Source organism: Salmo trutta, chromosome 37 (genome assembly GCF_901001165.1).
Source record: "Salmo trutta chromosome 37, fSalTru1.1, whole genome shotgun sequence".
In the NCBI taxonomy this organism is placed as follows: Eukaryota; Metazoa; Chordata; class Actinopteri; order Salmoniformes; family Salmonidae; genus Salmo; species Salmo trutta.
In genome coordinates, this window is record NC_042993.1 from 17,497,914 (window position 1) to 17,515,551 (window position 17,638).

General features: G+C 45.3%; 1 protein-coding gene across 26 annotated transcripts in view; it reads right to left on the bottom strand.

Annotated features, from left to right (window-relative positions):
- Positions 1-16,907, bottom strand: part of rims2a (regulating synaptic membrane exocytosis 2a) — a 226,296-nt gene extending 209,389 nt beyond the window's left edge. For 14 of the 26 annotated variants that reach the window (XM_029736302.1, XM_029736296.1, XM_029736304.1 and 11 more), the window contains exons 1-2: positions 16,677-16,903; positions 15,859-16,037 (exon numbers count right to left, since the gene is read on the bottom strand). In XM_029736302.1, the coding sequence (XP_029592162.1) occupies positions 15,859-16,022 (164 nt within the window). In that variant the 5' untranslated portion in view covers positions 16,023-16,037; positions 16,677-16,903. Of the gene's footprint in view, positions 1-15,858; positions 16,038-16,676 lie in introns of all 26 variants that reach the window. The other 12 variants (XM_029736308.1, XM_029736306.1, XM_029736318.1 and 9 more) reach the window with 4 other exon arrangements.
- Between the last annotated feature and the right edge of the window lie 731 nt (positions 16,908-17,638).

Genomic DNA, 17,638 nt, shown 5'->3' on the forward strand with positions numbered 1-17,638 from the left:
TCCCAAGCTGTGTCACAGCTGACCGTGAGACTCATGAGGCGGTGCACAATTGGCCCAGCTTCGTCCAGGTTCGGTAGGCCAGGATTTCCTTGTCCTATCGTGCTTTAGCAACTCCTTGTGGTGGGCTGGGTGCTCACAAGCTGACAGTGGTTGCCAGCTGGGCGGTGTTTCCTCCAACACATTGGTGTGGCTGGCTCCCGGGTTAATCAAGCAGTGAGGCTTGGCAGGGTCGTGTTTCGGAGGAGGCATGGCTCTCGACCTATGCCTCTCCCGAGTCCGTACGGGAGTTGCAGCAATGGGACAAGACTGTAACTACCAATTGGCTATCATGAAAAAAGGGGTAAAAGTTTTTTTTTTAAGAATGACAATCGCAGAGAAAGGGACAGGGCAACAACTCTTATAATTCCAACTATTGAATCCTGCAAGATACTGTTCTTATTTATACAACTACCAGAGATGTGGTAAAAAAAAATGCCCGTGCTACAGACATCTATATTGGTCCGCTAATACTAGAAAAGTAAAGGCCCAGTGCTTAATATACACTGCTCAAAAAAATAAAGGGAACACTTAAACAACACATCCTAGATCTGAATGAAATAAATAATCTTATTAAATACTTTTTTCTTTACATAGTTGAATGTGCTGACAACAAAATCACACAAAAATAATCAATGGAAATCCAATTTATCAACCCATGGAGGTCTGGATTTGGAGTCACACTCAAAATTAAAGTGAAAAACCACACTACAGGCTGATCCAACTTTGATGTAATGTCCTTAAAACAAGTCAAAATGAGGCTCAGTAGTGTGTGTGGCCTCCACGTGCCTGTATGACCTCCCTACAACGCCTGGGCATGCTCCTGATGAGGTGGCAGATGGTCTCCTGAGGGATCTCCTCCCAGACCTGGACTAAAGCATCCGCCAACTCCTGGACAGTCTGTGGTGCAACGTGGCGTTGGTGGATGGAGCGAGACATGATGTCCCAGATGTGCTCAATTGGATTCAGGTCTGGGGAACGGGCGGGCCAGTCCATAGCATCAATGCCTTCCTCTTGCAGGAACTGCTGACACACTCCAGCCACATGAGGTCTAGCATTGTCTTGCATTAGGAGGAACCCAGGGCCAACCGCACCAGTATATGGTCTCACAAGGGGTCTGAGGATCTCATCTCGGTACCTAATGGCAGTCAGGCTACCTCTAGCAAGCACATGGAGGGCTGTGCGGCCCCCCAAAGAATTGCCACCCCACACCATGACTGACCCACCGCCAAACCGGTCATGCTGGAGGATGTTGCAGGCAGCAGAACGTTCTCCACGGCGTCTCCAGACTCTGTCACGTCTGTCACATGTGCTCAGTGTGAACCTGCTTTCATCTGTGAATTTGCCAATCTTGGTGTTCTCTGGCAAATGCCAAATGTCCTGCACGGTGTTGGGCTGTAAGCACAACCCCCACCTGTGGATGTCGGGCCCTCATACCACCCTCATGGAGTCTGTTTCTGACCGTTTGAGCAGACACATGCACATTTGTGGCCTGCTGGAGGTCATTTTGCAGGGCTCTGGCAGTGCTCCTCCTTGCACAAAGGCAGAGGTAGCGATCCTGCTGCTGGGTTGTTGCCCTCCTTGGCCCTCCTCCACGTCTCCTGATGTACTGGCCTGTCTCCTGGTAGCGCCTCCATGCTCTGGACACTACGCTGACAGACACAGCAAACCTTCTTGCCACAGCTCGCATTGATGTGCCATCCTGGATGAGCTGCACTACCTGAGCCACTTGTGTGGGTTGTAGACTAGAGTGAAAGCACCGCCAGCATTCAAAAGTGACCAAAACATCAGCCAGGAAGCATTGGAACTGAGAAGTGGTCTGTAGTCTCCACATGCAGAACCACTCCTTAATTGGGGGTGATTTGCTTATTGCCTATAATTTCCACCTGTTGTCTATTCCATTTGCACAACAGCATGTGAAATTTATTGTCAATCAGTGTTGCTTCCTAAGTGGACAGTTTGATTTCACAGAAGTGTGATTGACTTGGAGTTACATTGTGTTGTTTAAGTGTTCCCTTTATTTTTTTGAGCAGTATATATACAGTACCAGTCAAACGTTTGGACACACCTACTCATTCAAGGGTTTTTCTTTATTTTTATTATTTTCTACATTGTAGAATAATAGTGAAGACATCAAAACTATGAAATAACACATACGGAATCATGTAGTAACCAAAAAAGTGTTAAACAAATCTAAATATATTTTATATTTGAGATTCTTCAATGTAGCCAACCTTTGCCTTGATGACAGCTTTTCACACTCTTGGCATTCTCTCAACCAGCTTCATGAGGTAGTCACCTGGAATGTATTTCAATTAATAGGTGTGCCTTGTTAAAAGTTATTGGAATTTATTTCCTTCTTAATGCCTTTGAGCCAATCAGTTGTGTTGTGACAAGGTAGGGGTGGTATACCGAAGACAGCCCTATTTGGTAAAAGACCAAGTCGCTGCTGGTGCTTTGCTGGGGATGCTTTGCTGGTGACACTGTTGGTTATTTATTTAGAATTCAAGGCACACCTAACCAGCATGGCTACCACAGCATTCTGCAGAGATTCGCCATCCCATCTGGTTTGCGCTTAGTGGGACTATCGTTTGTTTTTCAACAGGATAATGTCCCAAAACACACCTCCAGGCTGTGTAAGGGCTATTTGACCAAGAAGGAGAGTGATGGAGTGCTGCATCAGATGACCTGACCTGACCTCAACCCAATTGAGATGGTTTGGGATGAGTTAGACCGCAGAGTGAAGGAAAAACAGCCAACAAGTGCTCAGCATATGTGGGAACTCCTTCAAGACTGTTGGAAAAGCATTCCAGGTGAAGCTGGTTGAGAGAATGCCAAGGGTGTGTCCAAACTTTTGACTGGTACTGTAAATATTTTTTTCAAGTGGGCAACAGCAACCTCAGCACCCCTACTTCCCACAGCTATGGACCCAAGCCTGGCCTGATGGTGACCATGACTCAAACAGCTAATTCACCCCCAACCCCTCTCTTTCCCCGTCGCTCTCTGGTCTCCAACCACCTACTGAGACTCCACTAGTAGTTCATTTACCTTGGCCCGGCAAGATCCTGTCTTCTATCTGTCTGACAGTCTATTTGCAGTCTCCAGAAACACATTCCCCATTAGTCTGCTATAATATAGATATGTGTTTGTACAGTTTGTCTGGGACAGTTTTTATGCCTGCCTGCCTGGCCTGCCACTGGATAGACGTGAATCTGTCCCTTCTATAGATAGTCCTGCGAACAGCATGAAGGTCCTCACTCTCTCTTTTTGTGCTATCAGCTACATGAACTTGTGCCATGTTCTACCATCAGACACCGCACCGCTTCTCAGCATCTCAGAATATACCATACATGTGTCCACACACACACACACACGTACACACTCACACACACACACGTACACACTCACACACACACACGTACACACGCACACACACACACACGCACACACTCACGCGTTTGCGTTCACACACATATGTGCACACACACACACACAAACCAACTCAAGACGTCCTTGTTGTGCAGAACAGAGATGCCTTTTCCCTAACCTTTTGGAGTTCAGAAATCATAAAACGAGGCCTGAGGGAGTTTCACCACAGAGAAAAATGAAACAGAATTCTCTGACTCTGGATATCTACAATGACAGAACATTCTGGAATAATACAGGAATATCCCCACCACCTTCACACTACCTTTAAACACCATAGTTAGGAGGACCGTGGTGTATGTGGAACTGTTGATCAGAGGTGGGTGTACTGAGTAGAAGCTACAGTTCATGGCTGAAAAACCTCAAGCTCATGCTGCAGAAAAAGAACCCCCAACAAATAAATAATTGTTTGCAAGGAACTAGTGTCACCTTTGACTGAAAACTACAAGCCCAGATTAATAGGATATAGGTTCATATCCATACTTGTAGATGCTATTCCATCAAGCATATATACTGTATTCTCTCCTCAGCTGATTGGTTCCTTTGGGTCAAAAAAGTGATGAACAGTACCTCCCTTTCTCTTTCACTCCCTCTTTCTTTCTCTTTCACTTTCTCATTTTCTTTATTTTTCTCTGTCTTGTCTCCCTCTGTATCGTCCTCCCCCTCTTTCCATCTCTCTCGCTGTCTTTTTCCTCTTTCTCTCTGATCTCTCTCTCTCCCTCTGTCTGTCTCCCTCTCTGTCTCTCTCTCTCTCTCTCTGGTCTCCCGCCTCTCTCTCTCTGGTTTCACCAGCCCCTCCTCGGTAGTGCTGACTGCCCGCTTTCCGGTCGCCCAGGCTGCCTTTTCCCAGCATGCTCTCTGTCAGAGGCTTATGTAACAGTGTTACACCAGGAGCTGTGTGCTCTGCCTGGGCAGCACACTACATCCCTACACTACAATACTTTATACTGCTACTACTGTTCCTACTAGGAATAGGCTCTGTTACTGTACACTGTAAATACTGTGCTCTGCCTGGGCAGCACACTACATCCCTACACTACAATACTTTATACTGCTACTACTGTCCCTACTAGGAATACTCTCCGTTACTGTATACTGTAAATACTGTGCTCTGCCTGGGCAGCACACTACATCCCTACACTACAATACTTTATACTGCTACTACTGTCCCTACTAGGAATACGCTCCGTTACTGTACACTGTACATACTGTGCTCTGCCTGGGCAGCACACTACATCCCTACACTACAATAAACTATACTGCTACTACTGTTCCTACTAGGAATACGCTTCGTTACTGTACACTGTAAATACTGTGCTCTGCCTGGGCAGCACACTACATCCCTACACTACAATAAACTATACTGCTACTACTGTCCCTACTAGGAATACGCTCCATTACTGTACACTGTAAATACTGTGCTCTGCCTGGGCAGCACACTGCATCCCTACACTACAATACTTTATACTGCTACTACTGTTCCTACTAGGAATAGGCTCTGTTACTGTACACTGTAAATACTGTGCTCTGCCTGGGCAGCACACTACATCCCTACACTACAATACTTTATACTGCTACTACTGTCCCTACTAGGAATACGCTCCGTTACTGTACACTGTAAATACTGTGCTCTGCCTGGGCAGCACACTACATCCCTACACTACAATACTTTATACTGCTACTACTGTCCCTACTAGGAATACGCTCCGTTACTGTATACTGTAAATACTGTGCTCTGCCTGGGCAGCACACTACATCCCTACACTACAATACACTATACTGCTACTACTGTCCCTACTAGGAACAGGCTCTGTTACTGTACACTGTACATACTGTGCTCTGCAAATGTGATTAAAGCATCTCGGTGAGAAACGTACATTTCCATCACGTTTTCATACTTAATCAACAAGGGCAACTCAATTGACAATCAGGAGAGAGGGGAGAATAAGTTGAAACTTGTGACTAACGCAGATCTATGTGTTTAATAAAGAACAAAGCTTTGGGAGACAATGGGCTCCTCCTGTCCCTGTCCCAGAGAAGCTAGCCGTGTGCTGTTTGAGATGAATGGGCCTGATGTCCTGTTCCTGTCATATCAGCAGCAGAACAGGCTGCAGATACCATCTCATACGTCAGTACTGAGCAGAGAGCTGCTCTCTCTCTCCTTCAGCCAGTCACTGACATTCAGCCAGCTAGCTCACAGAACGCAGGCCGTTTCACCTCTCATACAACAGAAACCACTACCAAACCACAACACAACCTCCCAACCATAGGTCTCTACTGTACACAACCACTACATAACCAATACACACCCACAATTCAACCAATGGTTTCAGCTGATACCATCTCCCACGTCAATGCTTCACTCCCTCAGCGTGCTACTGACACTAAGCAAGCTAGCAGGTAGCCTAGTGGTTAAGAGTGTTGGGCTGGTTTGAATCTCAGGGCTGACGAGGTGAAAAATCTTTTGATGTGCCCTTGAGCAAGGCACTTAACCCTAATAGCTCCTGTAAATCTCTCTGGATTAGAGCATCTGTTAAATGACTAAACGATATCATAACCACCATCGATAAAAGACAGTACTGTGCAGACGTCTTCATCAACCTGGCCAAGGCTTTCACCTGGTTCACAAACTACTTCTCAGATAGAATTCAGTGTGTCAAATCGGAGGGCCTGTTGTCCGGACCTCTGGCAGTCTCTATGGGGGTGCCACAGGGTTCAATTCTCGGGCCGACTCTCTTCTCTGTATATATCAATGATGTCGCTCTTGCTGCAGGTGATTCTTTGATCCACCTCTACACAGACAACACCATTCTGTATACATCTGGCCCTTCTTTGGACACTGTGTTAACAAACCTCCAAATGAGCTTCAACGCCTCCAACTGCGCTTAAATGCTAGTACAACGAAATGCATGCTCTTCAACCGATCGCTGCACGCACCTGCCCGCCCGACTAGCATCTCTACTCTGGACGGTTCTGACTTAGAATATGTAGACAACTATAAATACCTAGGTGTCTGGCTAGACTGTAAACTCTCCTTCCAGACTCACATTAAGCATCTCCAATCCAAAGTTAAATCTAGAATCGGCTTCCTACTTCGCAACAAAGCATCCTTCACTCATGCTGCAAAACATACCCTCGTAAAATGGACTATTCTGCCGATTCTTGACTTCGGCGATGTCATTTACAAATTAGCTTCCAACACTCTACTCAGCAAATTGGATGCAGTCTATCACGGTGCCATCTGTTTTGTCACCAAAGCCCCACATACTACCCACCACTGCAACCTGTATGCTCTCGTTGGCTGGTCCTCACTATATATTCTTCGCCAAACCCACTGGCTCCAGGTCATCTACAAGTCTTTGCTAGGTATAGCTCCGCCTTATCTCAGCTCACTGGTCCCCATAGCAACACCCACCCGTAGCACGCGCTCCAGCAGGTATATTTCCCTGGTCTTCCCCAAAGCCAACACCTCCTTTGGCCGCCTTTCCTTCCAGTTCTCTGCTGCCAATGACTGGAACGAATGTTGAAGACTTATATCTCCTTCACTAACTTTAAGCATCAGCTGTCAGAGCAGCTTACCGATCGATGCAGCTGTACACAGCCCATCTGTAAATAGCCCATCCAACCAACTACCTACCTCATCCCCATATTTGTTTTTGTTTTTCTGCTCTTTTGTACACCAGAATTTCTACTTGCACATCCTCATCTGCACATATATCACTCCAGTGTAAATTGCTAAATTGTAATTACTTCGCCACAATTGGCCTATTTATTGCCTTACCTCCTTACTTAATTTGCGCACACTGTATACAGATTTTTCTATTGTGTTATTGACTGTATGTTTGTTTATCCCATGTGTAACTCTGTGTTGTTTTTGTCGCACTGCTTTGCTTTATCTTGGCCAGGTCGCAGTTGTAAATGAGAACTTGTTCTCAACTGGCCTACCTGGTTAAATAAAGGTGAAATAAATGAAATAAAATGTATCTAGTTCACAGAACAACACGGACTATAACACTTCTCAGTAGACCTTATATGACATAAACTCAGCAAAAAAAGAAACATCCTCTCACTGTCAACTGCGTTTATTTTGAGCCAACTTAACATGTGTAAATATTTGTAGGAACATAACAAGATTCAACAACTGAGACATAAACTGAACAAGTTCCACAGACATGTGACTAACAGAAATTGAATAATGTGTCTCTGAACAAAGGGGGGGTCAAAATCTAAAGTAACAGTCAGTATCTGGTGTGGCCACCAGTTGCATTAAGTACTGCAGTGCATCTCCTCCTCATGGACTGCACCAGATTTGCCAGTTCTTGCTGTGAGATGTTACCCCACTCTTCCACCAAGGCACCTGCAAGTTCCCAGACATTTCTGGGTGGAATGGCCCTAGCTCTCACCCTCCGATCCAACAGGTCCCAGACGTGCTCAATGGGATTGAGATCTGGGCTCTTCGCTGGCCATGGCAGAACACTGACATTCCTGTCTTGCAGGAAGTCATGCACAGAACGAGCAGTATGGCTGGTGGCATTGTCATACTGGAGGGTCATGTCAGGATGAACCTGCAGGAAGGGTACCACATGAGGGAGAAGGATGTCTTCCCTGTAACGCACAGCGTTGAGCTTGCTTGCAATGACAACAAGCTCAGTCCGATGATGCTGTGACACACCGCCCCAGACCATGACGGACCCTCCACCTCCAAATCGATCCCGCTCCAGAGTACAGGCCTCGGTGTAACGCTCATTCCTTCAACAATAAACGCGAATCCGACCATCACCCCTGGTGAGACAAAACCGCAACTCGTCAGTGAAGAGCACTTTTTGCCAGTCCTGTCTGGTCCAGCAACGGTGGGTTTGTACCCATAGGCGACGGTGTTGCCGGTGATGTCTGGTGAGGACCTGCCTTACAACAGGCCTACAAGCCCTCAGTCCAGCCTCTCTCAGCCTACTGCGGACAGTCTGAGCACTGATGGAGGGATTGTGTGTTCCTGGTGTAACTTGGGTAGCTGTTGTTGCCATCCTGTACCTGTCCCGCAGGTGTGATGTTCAGATGTACTGATCCTGTGCAGGTGTTGTTACACGTGGTCTGCCACTGCGAGGACGATCAGCTGTCCGTCCTGTCTCCCTGAGCGCTGTCTTAGGTGTCTCACAGTATGGACATTGCAATGTATTGCCCTGGCCACATCTGCAGTCCTCAAGCCTCCTTGCAGCATGCCTAAGTCACGTTTACGCAGATGAGCAGGGACCCTGCGCACCTTTCTTTTGGTGTTTTTCAGAATCAGTAGAAAGGCCTCTTTAGTGTCCTAAGTTTTAACTGTGACCTTAACTGCCTACCGTCTGTAAACTGTTAGTGTCTTAACGACCGTTCCACAGGTGCATGTTCATGAATTGTTTATGGTTCATTGAACAAGCATGGGAAATAGTGTTTAAACCCTTTACAATGAAGATCTGTAAATTTATTTGGATTTTTACGAATTATCTTTGAAAGACAGGGTACTGAAAAAGGGGTGTTTCTTTTTTTGCTGAGTTTATAAATTAACTGCATTATTCCAATAAGGACTGTATCAGATCAGGTCTAAAGAGACATGCACTGTGAATGTAACCACAAAGTTTGCTTTCAGTGTGTTAGGAAAGGTTTAAAATTCAACAGATACTCTGAAGCAAAGTGGCATTAAAGGGATGGAGAGAGACGGTGAGTGCCAAAGAGAACGGCAGTTCAGACTGAGACAGAATAAAATGTAGTGGGAGAGATAAGTGGAAATATTAACTGGTTATGACAAGCCACATTGCCATGTTTGGTCTAACTCTAACCAGACTCCAGCCTATCACAATCCTAGCCTCACAAAAACACATTGTTCCTTTAATTAACATTCTGTATTCATTTGGCGTGCATTCTGCTTTACAGAGTCAAGCACCCCTCCCCCAAATCCCCCTCTCCCTCTATCTATCCCCCCTCTCTCTATTTCCACCCCCCTTTCTCTCTCTCTCCCTCCCCTGGGGGTGTGGTGGGGGATGTGAGACTGTGCTGATGGGAGACTACTCTTCGCATGGTAAAGAGAGAGTGCGTGTCTACATTGTCCAGTTGGATGCTTTGGAGCAATGCACATGCCTCTTCACCTCACCACACAACCACACAACCATATAGGTCTCTGCTGTACACAACCACTACACAACTTCTACACAACCACAACACAACCACTACACAACCATATAGGTCTCTGCTGTACACAAGCACTACACAACTTCTACACAACCACAACACAACCATTACACAACCACTACACAACTATATAGGTCTCTGCTGTACACAACCACTACACAACTTCTACACAACCACAACACAACCATTGCACAACCACTACACAACCATATAGGTCTCTGCTGTACACAACCACTACACAACTTCTACATAACTTCTACACAACCACAACACAACCATTACACAACCACTACACAATCACTACACAACCATAATGGTCTCTGCTGTACACAACCACTACACAACCATAGGTTTCTGCTGTCCTAAATCACTATACAACCACTACATAACCACAACACAACCACTACAACCACAGGCTTCTGCTGTACAGAAAGGGGAGGAGCCTCCTCTGGTTCCTGGAGCTGTGAGCTCATGCCCTCTGGGGACTCCATTACCCACAATGCAGCTAATGCTGCTCTCTGCCTCTATGAGATGAATGAACTGGGCTGGGGAAATCAATGACATTGCTATGCTAAAATGGTGAATGAAAAGAAAGCAAGTTCTTGGTCAAACCTCTTCCTAAGCCCTCCACCCCTCACCCTCTTTACCTACCACACACACACACACACACACACACACACACACACACACACACACACACACACACACACACACACACACACACACACACACACACACACACACACACACACACACACACACACACACACACACACTTTGTGAGGAAGCACAGGGTTTTGCCAGCATGCTTTTTCCTAACATCGAGTTGTAACTCTGACATTACTGACCCATAGAATTGTCAGGACCTGTGTGTTGATGAGACATCTTCCTAGTAACATGAGGAGTATGTAGAGAAGCAGGAGCAAGAGAGGTAAAAGGTTGAGTCATGCAGGATGTCTAGGATAGTCTTAGAAGTCTATCATTATGGTCAACATACTGGCATTCATTAACAACTCTGGACAGACAGGGTACATGTCCCTCTGGAGTAAAGTCCCTCTGGAGTAAAATACAGTACATACATGGGGGTGGGGACTGAAGCATCCTCTATCGCCCTGCTCTTTAGACAAGATGGAGCAGAAGGTGTAGAACCCGGACAGGGCCACGGTGGCAGACGTCTTAGACCCAGAATAGCACTATCTGGGTGGGAATCCCTCACACAAGGCAGCTGCTGTAATTAGTGCTGTCAGTGGAGGCCCCTGGTGAGCACTGGGACACGCACAATGAGTCAGCCTACAAGACAAGGACCGGAGGAGGGGGGAGCGGCTGCAGAGACAGGGTCTCCTCCGCCGTGGGGGTTACCCCAACTAGGACTGCTGATCCTGGGCTGCGGATCTGTGGATACTCCCTGTGGCCCTGGGTCTCTGCATCCCAGGGTGTTTGGGTGAGGAGGAGTCCCGGATCTGTCATTACTGTAACAGTCAGAGGTTCAGTGAAGCATGGGGAGCTGACCGGCTGCTGCAGCAGGCATACCGCTAGCTGGCTACAGTCTGTTTGATGGAGTGATCGATGCTGTGTTAATTGGAGTATGTGCACTGCCTTTAATCATTCCATATTGCATCACATCACCTGGTACTGGTGCTGTTCGTTAACTAAACTCACAGTACATGGATGGATGTTTCTCTGAACAAATCAGAGCTCTAGAACACCTTATGGCTGCAATAGAGACTACATCTGATTGGAAACAAAAAGTGGAATAAGTCGAGCTACTGTATATTGTAAGGATAGGATAGGCTAATATGGGATAGGCTAATATGGGATAGGCTAATATGGGATAGGCTAATATGGGATAGGCTAATATGGGATAGGCTAATATGGGATAGGCTAATATGGGATAGGCTAATATGGGATAGGCTAATATGGGATAGGCTAATATGGGAAAACAACCAATCGATATCAGAGGGACATAAAATTGACCAAGCACTAGAACCCTCAAACTCAAATCTGGACCTCAAAGCCAGTTCCACTCCAAAAATGATTTAGAACTGAGACAACAGGTGGGTGCAATTAATGATCAGGTAGAACAGAAAACCAGCAGGCTCTGGACCTCGTGCGGTCAGAGTTGAATACCCTGTCACTTTAACTTGAACATTTGATTGGCTATTTAGTGTAACTGGTACATTATCTAATAATATCAAATGATGTAAGTGGCTGTTTCTCTAAATTCATTTGAACACTGTTGGGATTTATAGCAGTTGTGATATGTAGTAATATATAGACAGATGAGGAACACACACACATGCTAGTATGTAGAATTGGGAAAGACTGAATAGTACTGAATAGTAGCAGCAACAGTACTCTCCCTGCATTCCTCTGAATTGTCTGCCATTGTCTTGGTACCAGGATCAGGGACTTGGCAAACCCTACACACCTGGAGGCTTCTCTCTCTTTCTCTTTCTCTTTCTCCCTGTCTCTCCCTGTCTCTCTCTCTCCCTTTCTCTTTCTACCTGTCTCTCCCTGTCTCTCTTTGTCTCTCTCTGTCTCTCTCTGTCTCTCTAATTCTCTCATTCTCTCTCTGTCTCTCTCTCTCTCTCTCACGGTCTCACCCTGTCTCTCTATGTCTCTCGCTGTCTCTTTCTGTCACTCTCTGTCTCTCTCTCTGTCTCTCCCTGTCTCTCTAATTCTCTCATTCTCTCTCTGTCTCTCTCTCTCCCTGTCTCTCTCTTACTCTCTCTCTCTCTCTCTCCCGGTCTCACCCTGTCTCTCTATGTCTCTCGCTGTCTCTTTCTGTCACTCTCTGTCTCTCTCTCTGTCTCTTTCTGTATCTCAGGATTCCTTCTATTACATTACAGGTTCACTATCAAATGGCACCCTATTCCTTTTATAGTGCACTCGTTTTGGCCAAAGCCTTATTCTATTCCCTATATAGTGCACTACTTGTGTCCATAGCAGAGCTTAGGCTCCAGTCTCATGTTAGGTGATACAGGATAAAAACACACCATGTCAAATAGCCCCTGAAACCTACATTGTTTTTAACAGGAGACATGTTTATCAAACTGAGCTGTTGTAGTCTGATAGTGCGTTCACTCTGCTGACATCACTTGTCGACAAACAGCCCAGACTATAATACTAACATGAGTAACTGCTGTGAGGGTGACATATACCCTGTGTGCATCCCAGTTGGCACCCTTCCCTATATAGTGCACTACTTTTGATAGGAGCCCTGTGGACTATGAAGGGAATAATAGGGTGATATTTGGGACACAACCCTCCTTTATTCACCTCTGCTAATGAGAGAAGACTGGGCAACTGAGGCATTTAGAGGGAAAGAGGGGGAGGAAGGAGAGGGAGAGGTAGAGAGAAGGGAGGGAGGAAGGGGGAGGCCACACAGGGAACACGACAGGGTGATCATACATCTGCATTTAGTCCCTTAGCTACACTCTTATCCAGAGGGACTTACTTACAATAAGTGCATTCACCTATTGTAGGTAAAACAACCACATATCATGATCATTTGAAGTAAAACTACTCTCTGCAAAATCAGTGCTAGTAAGACTATGGAATGATACATATTTCTGCATTAGCCACATCCCAGCCCACCATCTCTACCCGTCGCAAGACCCACAGGTTGATGCTTATTTATTAAAAAAACCCTCAGGCCTCATCCCCCCTATGTGAGATACCTACTGCAGCCCTCATCCTCAGTCACATTCTCTTAAAGGTCCCCAAAGCACACACATCCCTGGGTCGCTCCTCTTTTCAGTTCGCTGCATCTAGTGACTGGAACGAGCTGCAACAAACACTCAAACTGGACAGTTTTATCTCCATCTCTTCATTCAAAGACTCAATCATGGACACTCTTACTGACAGTTGTGGCTGCTTTGCGTGATGTATTGTTGTCTCTACCTTTCTTGCCCCTTTGTGCCCGATAATGTTAGTACCATGTTGTGTTGCTACCATGTTGTTGTTGTGTGGTGTTGCTACCATGTTGTTGTCGTGTGGTGTTGCTACCATGTTGTTGTGGTGTTGTGTTGCTACCATGCTGTGTTGTCATGTTGTGTTGCTACCATGCTGTGTTGTCATGTTGTGTTGCTACCATGCTGTGTTGTCATGTGTTGCTGCCTTGCTATGTTGTTGTCTTAGGTCTCTCTTTATGTAGTGTTGTGTTGTCTCTCTTCTTGTGATGTGTGTTTTGTCCTATATTTTATTTTTTATTTTTAATCCCAGCCCCCATCCCAGCAGGAAGCCTTTTGCTTTTTGGTAGGTCGTCATTGGAAATAAGAATCTGTTCTTAACTGACTTGCCTAGTTAAATAAAGGTTCATAAAACATTTTTTAAAAACACCCCAGTCTCTGTGTGTCTGAAAATAATGAACTTTAGAAACAGTGACTGAGTGACCATGTCACCTGTAAGGTAGACTAGCATCCCTGCTGCACACACTCAGTTAGTCGTGCTACGCTAGGCTCTGACATCACTGGCAGCCTGCATGGCTGTGAGGGACTAAAGCTGACAATCGCTTTACCGCCGAGAGAGAGAGAGACGGCAGAGAGAGGGCGAGAGATCGTGAGAGAGAGAAGACAAGAGAAAGAAAGGGAAAGAGAGACAGAAAGAGAGAAAGAGAGAGTGAGAGAGCGAGAGAGAGAGAGAGAGAGGAATACAAAAAGTACTCAGCGATGGGAAAAACAGCCAGGGATGATTCACACGCAGGCAGCACCACAAACTGAGGTGGCCTGCCATCCATTATCTTGGAGTCTGTGAGTCATATTTACCACAGTATTGCTCCACTAGGCGACTTCCTCCCCAGTCCCCATCAGAACAAACCCAACTGTTAATATTTACCCGATGACGGAAATCATCAGCTTTGAATGCCCCTGGAAAGCCTGACACATGACGTCACAGTCTCTGAAGGTACTTCAGACAAGGTGTGCATCACAAATGGTACTCTATTCCCTATAGAGTGCACTACTTTTGAGCAGGGCCAATAGGTTAAAGTAATGCATTATAAAGGAAATAGTGTGCCATTTGGGACTAAGAAAAGGCCTGACATCTGGAATCCAAAAGGCTCTTTGGAAAAACCTGCATGTTGACCCTTGAACCACTGTGCAGATCCAAGAGGGAACTCCTCAGAACCAGCCTGTGATACAATATATCCTCATATCTATTCAAATTCCAAAGACCTAAGGAGAGGAAAGTAGATTAAAAAAATACAGCAGTCTTAATATAATCCCAAAACCACAGTAAAATAGAGGACGTTTGAGACTTTTCCACAAAAAATGAAGTAAGTTTCAGTTTATGGAAACACAACCAGTTATGTTTCATGAGGATAATACAATATCTGCAGGAAGTGACAAGATAGCGATAACTGTGTTCAATATTTAGTATTACACTAAAAGCGTTGTCAAAAGCATGTCAATAATTTGGCACACAAAGCGTAGCCTATGAATAGCAATGAATGAGCCATCTACACGCGCGAGCGTCAGCGGCATAGGACTGTGCTGCTGCTCTATGCCTCGAACTGGACAGCGCCGTGGTGCTGAAATGCTCAGCGACATCTGATTCTGCACACACAAGAGAAGGAACGTTTCCGTTTTTATAACACTGACAGATAGGCTAACGTTGAAAATCATTATACAGGACATACCTAATTATTTATTCAAACGCCATTGTTTAATCATTGTTTTGTAATATGTACGTGATTGAAAAGGAAGTAGTATGATTTGACGCGAAGATGGCGCCCGTTGCTAACCCAACCCAAAGCCAACAAAGTGAGAAGGCCGCTTAATAGCCTAGGATTCAAATGCACTGCTAACTGTTGAAAGACAAAGGCTACTGAAGCATATTCAGTCGACTCAAATATCCTTCTCCCTGCTCATATTATCCGAACATTCATTTGGAGAACAGACTAAATGCATAGCCAACATGCTGCCTTATTGTAAAAGCTATTTATAGAGGCAATGATGTTCATAAATATATCTTCTCTCCACTCAGAACGATTAGCCCATTAGAACAGGCAACATGTGCAGGACTTAGGCTACCTAACCCTGAAATGTGACCTGCTCCAGCTCGCGACAACCAGTTACAACAGGGTTACCCCAACCCAGCACTCACTGCACGAGCACAGCTGACAGTCAGCGCGCGATGTCCCCACAATGACTCTCTCTCTTTCTCCACTCTCTCTCTCTCTTTCTCCACTCTCTCTCTCACACGTTTGAATGATAGCGAATCATAATGGCTTACTTTAGCATTGACTGTTCCTTCTCATCTTCCTTTTTCTGTCGGTCCATGACGCCCAGGATGATCTTCCTCTCATCCTCGGTGAGGTGGCTGAGGTCCGGCAGGTCGGGTAGGGCTCCAGCCGGCGGGGGAGCGCCTGGGCCCCGGGGCCCGAGTGGAGCTGACATCGCTACACACAATTGCTAAAAAATAATAATAATAAAATATATTTTTTTTAAAAGACCAACATTGAGTGATAGAATGGATAGACTTAATTTTAATAAAAAATTGCCTAATTTCAAAATCATATGGCTTCTCTCTAATATAAGGCTGAAATATTCCATTGGTGTGGTTATTGTATTCATAATCATAACCACTAGCATATGCTACCCTAACGCAAGACATTTCGGTTGGATTGTTCACATATATTCTGACGCATGCCGGTATATTTGGGCTTTAAGAATAAGACACAATATGTCAAATTTCCTATTTACAAGGAATGCAGACATGCTTTCTATATAGCCTCAATTTCCACCCAATACACGAACCTTATCTGAATGGGATTCAGCGGTTCTGGTATAGCAGGCTGCTACAGCTCATAATAAATACAGAGAAATTAATCGGTGAGGAACACAAGAAACCTATCCAACAGAATTATCGCCTAATTCTCACACAAACTCCCCAATTCCAGTAGCCTATGAGACATATACTGGAGATGCTGGACAGAGGCCCTTTGGTTTTATAACCAAAATGTACGGTCTTCTGGAAACAAGAATTCCAAACACAATTATCCTATTCCATTCACGGATGGATTGTAGAGAAATATAGAATAGAGCTCTTGCCTTTTATTTTGCAATCATGTTAAATCCTGTCTAACCCATCGCGGTCATCCTTTAGAATGGGTTTGCTCGCATTTTGAAATAAAGACGTCGTCTTTGTTTGTTTGTTTTTCTTTCGAGTCCTTGCCCTACACTCTCTCTTTCTCGCTTTCCTCCAGTTTTATAATTCTTGGAGATTTCTTAAATGCACAAAAATGGATGCAATGAAAAAATCCTGATAGGAAGAGTAGGCGGAGCGATGGAGACGCGTAGAACAAAGCTGCGCGCGAGTGGCTTCATGAAAAAGGAAGGGGAGAGGGGCGATTGTCGACGTATTTTCGTTGACATCAGGCATTTGCAAAACACGGACTGGAAATCCTTTGCAGCTGGACCAGATTATAAAAACAATTTGCCTGTTGAAGAGCATTTTCGGAAGAAAAGTGATGTGAAATGTACAGCGAAAGTTAAAATCTTCATCAGCACACAATAAAACTGGCACACTAGAAATGTGCATTTCAACACCATGTCGCTGTCCAGTTTGCTGTGTGGTGCAGCAGCATATTGTTGAGCAGCACAAATTCTCTTCCGATAGGATTGCCTCTCCAACTGGAGGTATGAATAAAGTTGTGTTATACAGCATTCCTATTCCTAATTTGGTAACACTTTAGACTACTTTTAACCATCCAGGTACAATAATAACAAATAAATAACATTTGTCCTAGAAAAAAGCTAGCACCAACACAGTCCATGTCTATCATTGATTTATCAGCTGCTTCTTGTGACAGTGCTTCTTAACTTTTTAGTCCCATCATGTCAAACACCTCTTATCCCCTCTCACCCCATCCCAAGGTCCAGACCTAACTCCTCACCCGAAGGCTCAGTCCCAATCCCTCATCGAGGTCCAGACCTAACTCCTCACCTGAAGGCTCAGTCCCAATCCCTCATCAAGGCCCAGCCCTAACCCCTCACCCGAAGGCTCAGTCCCA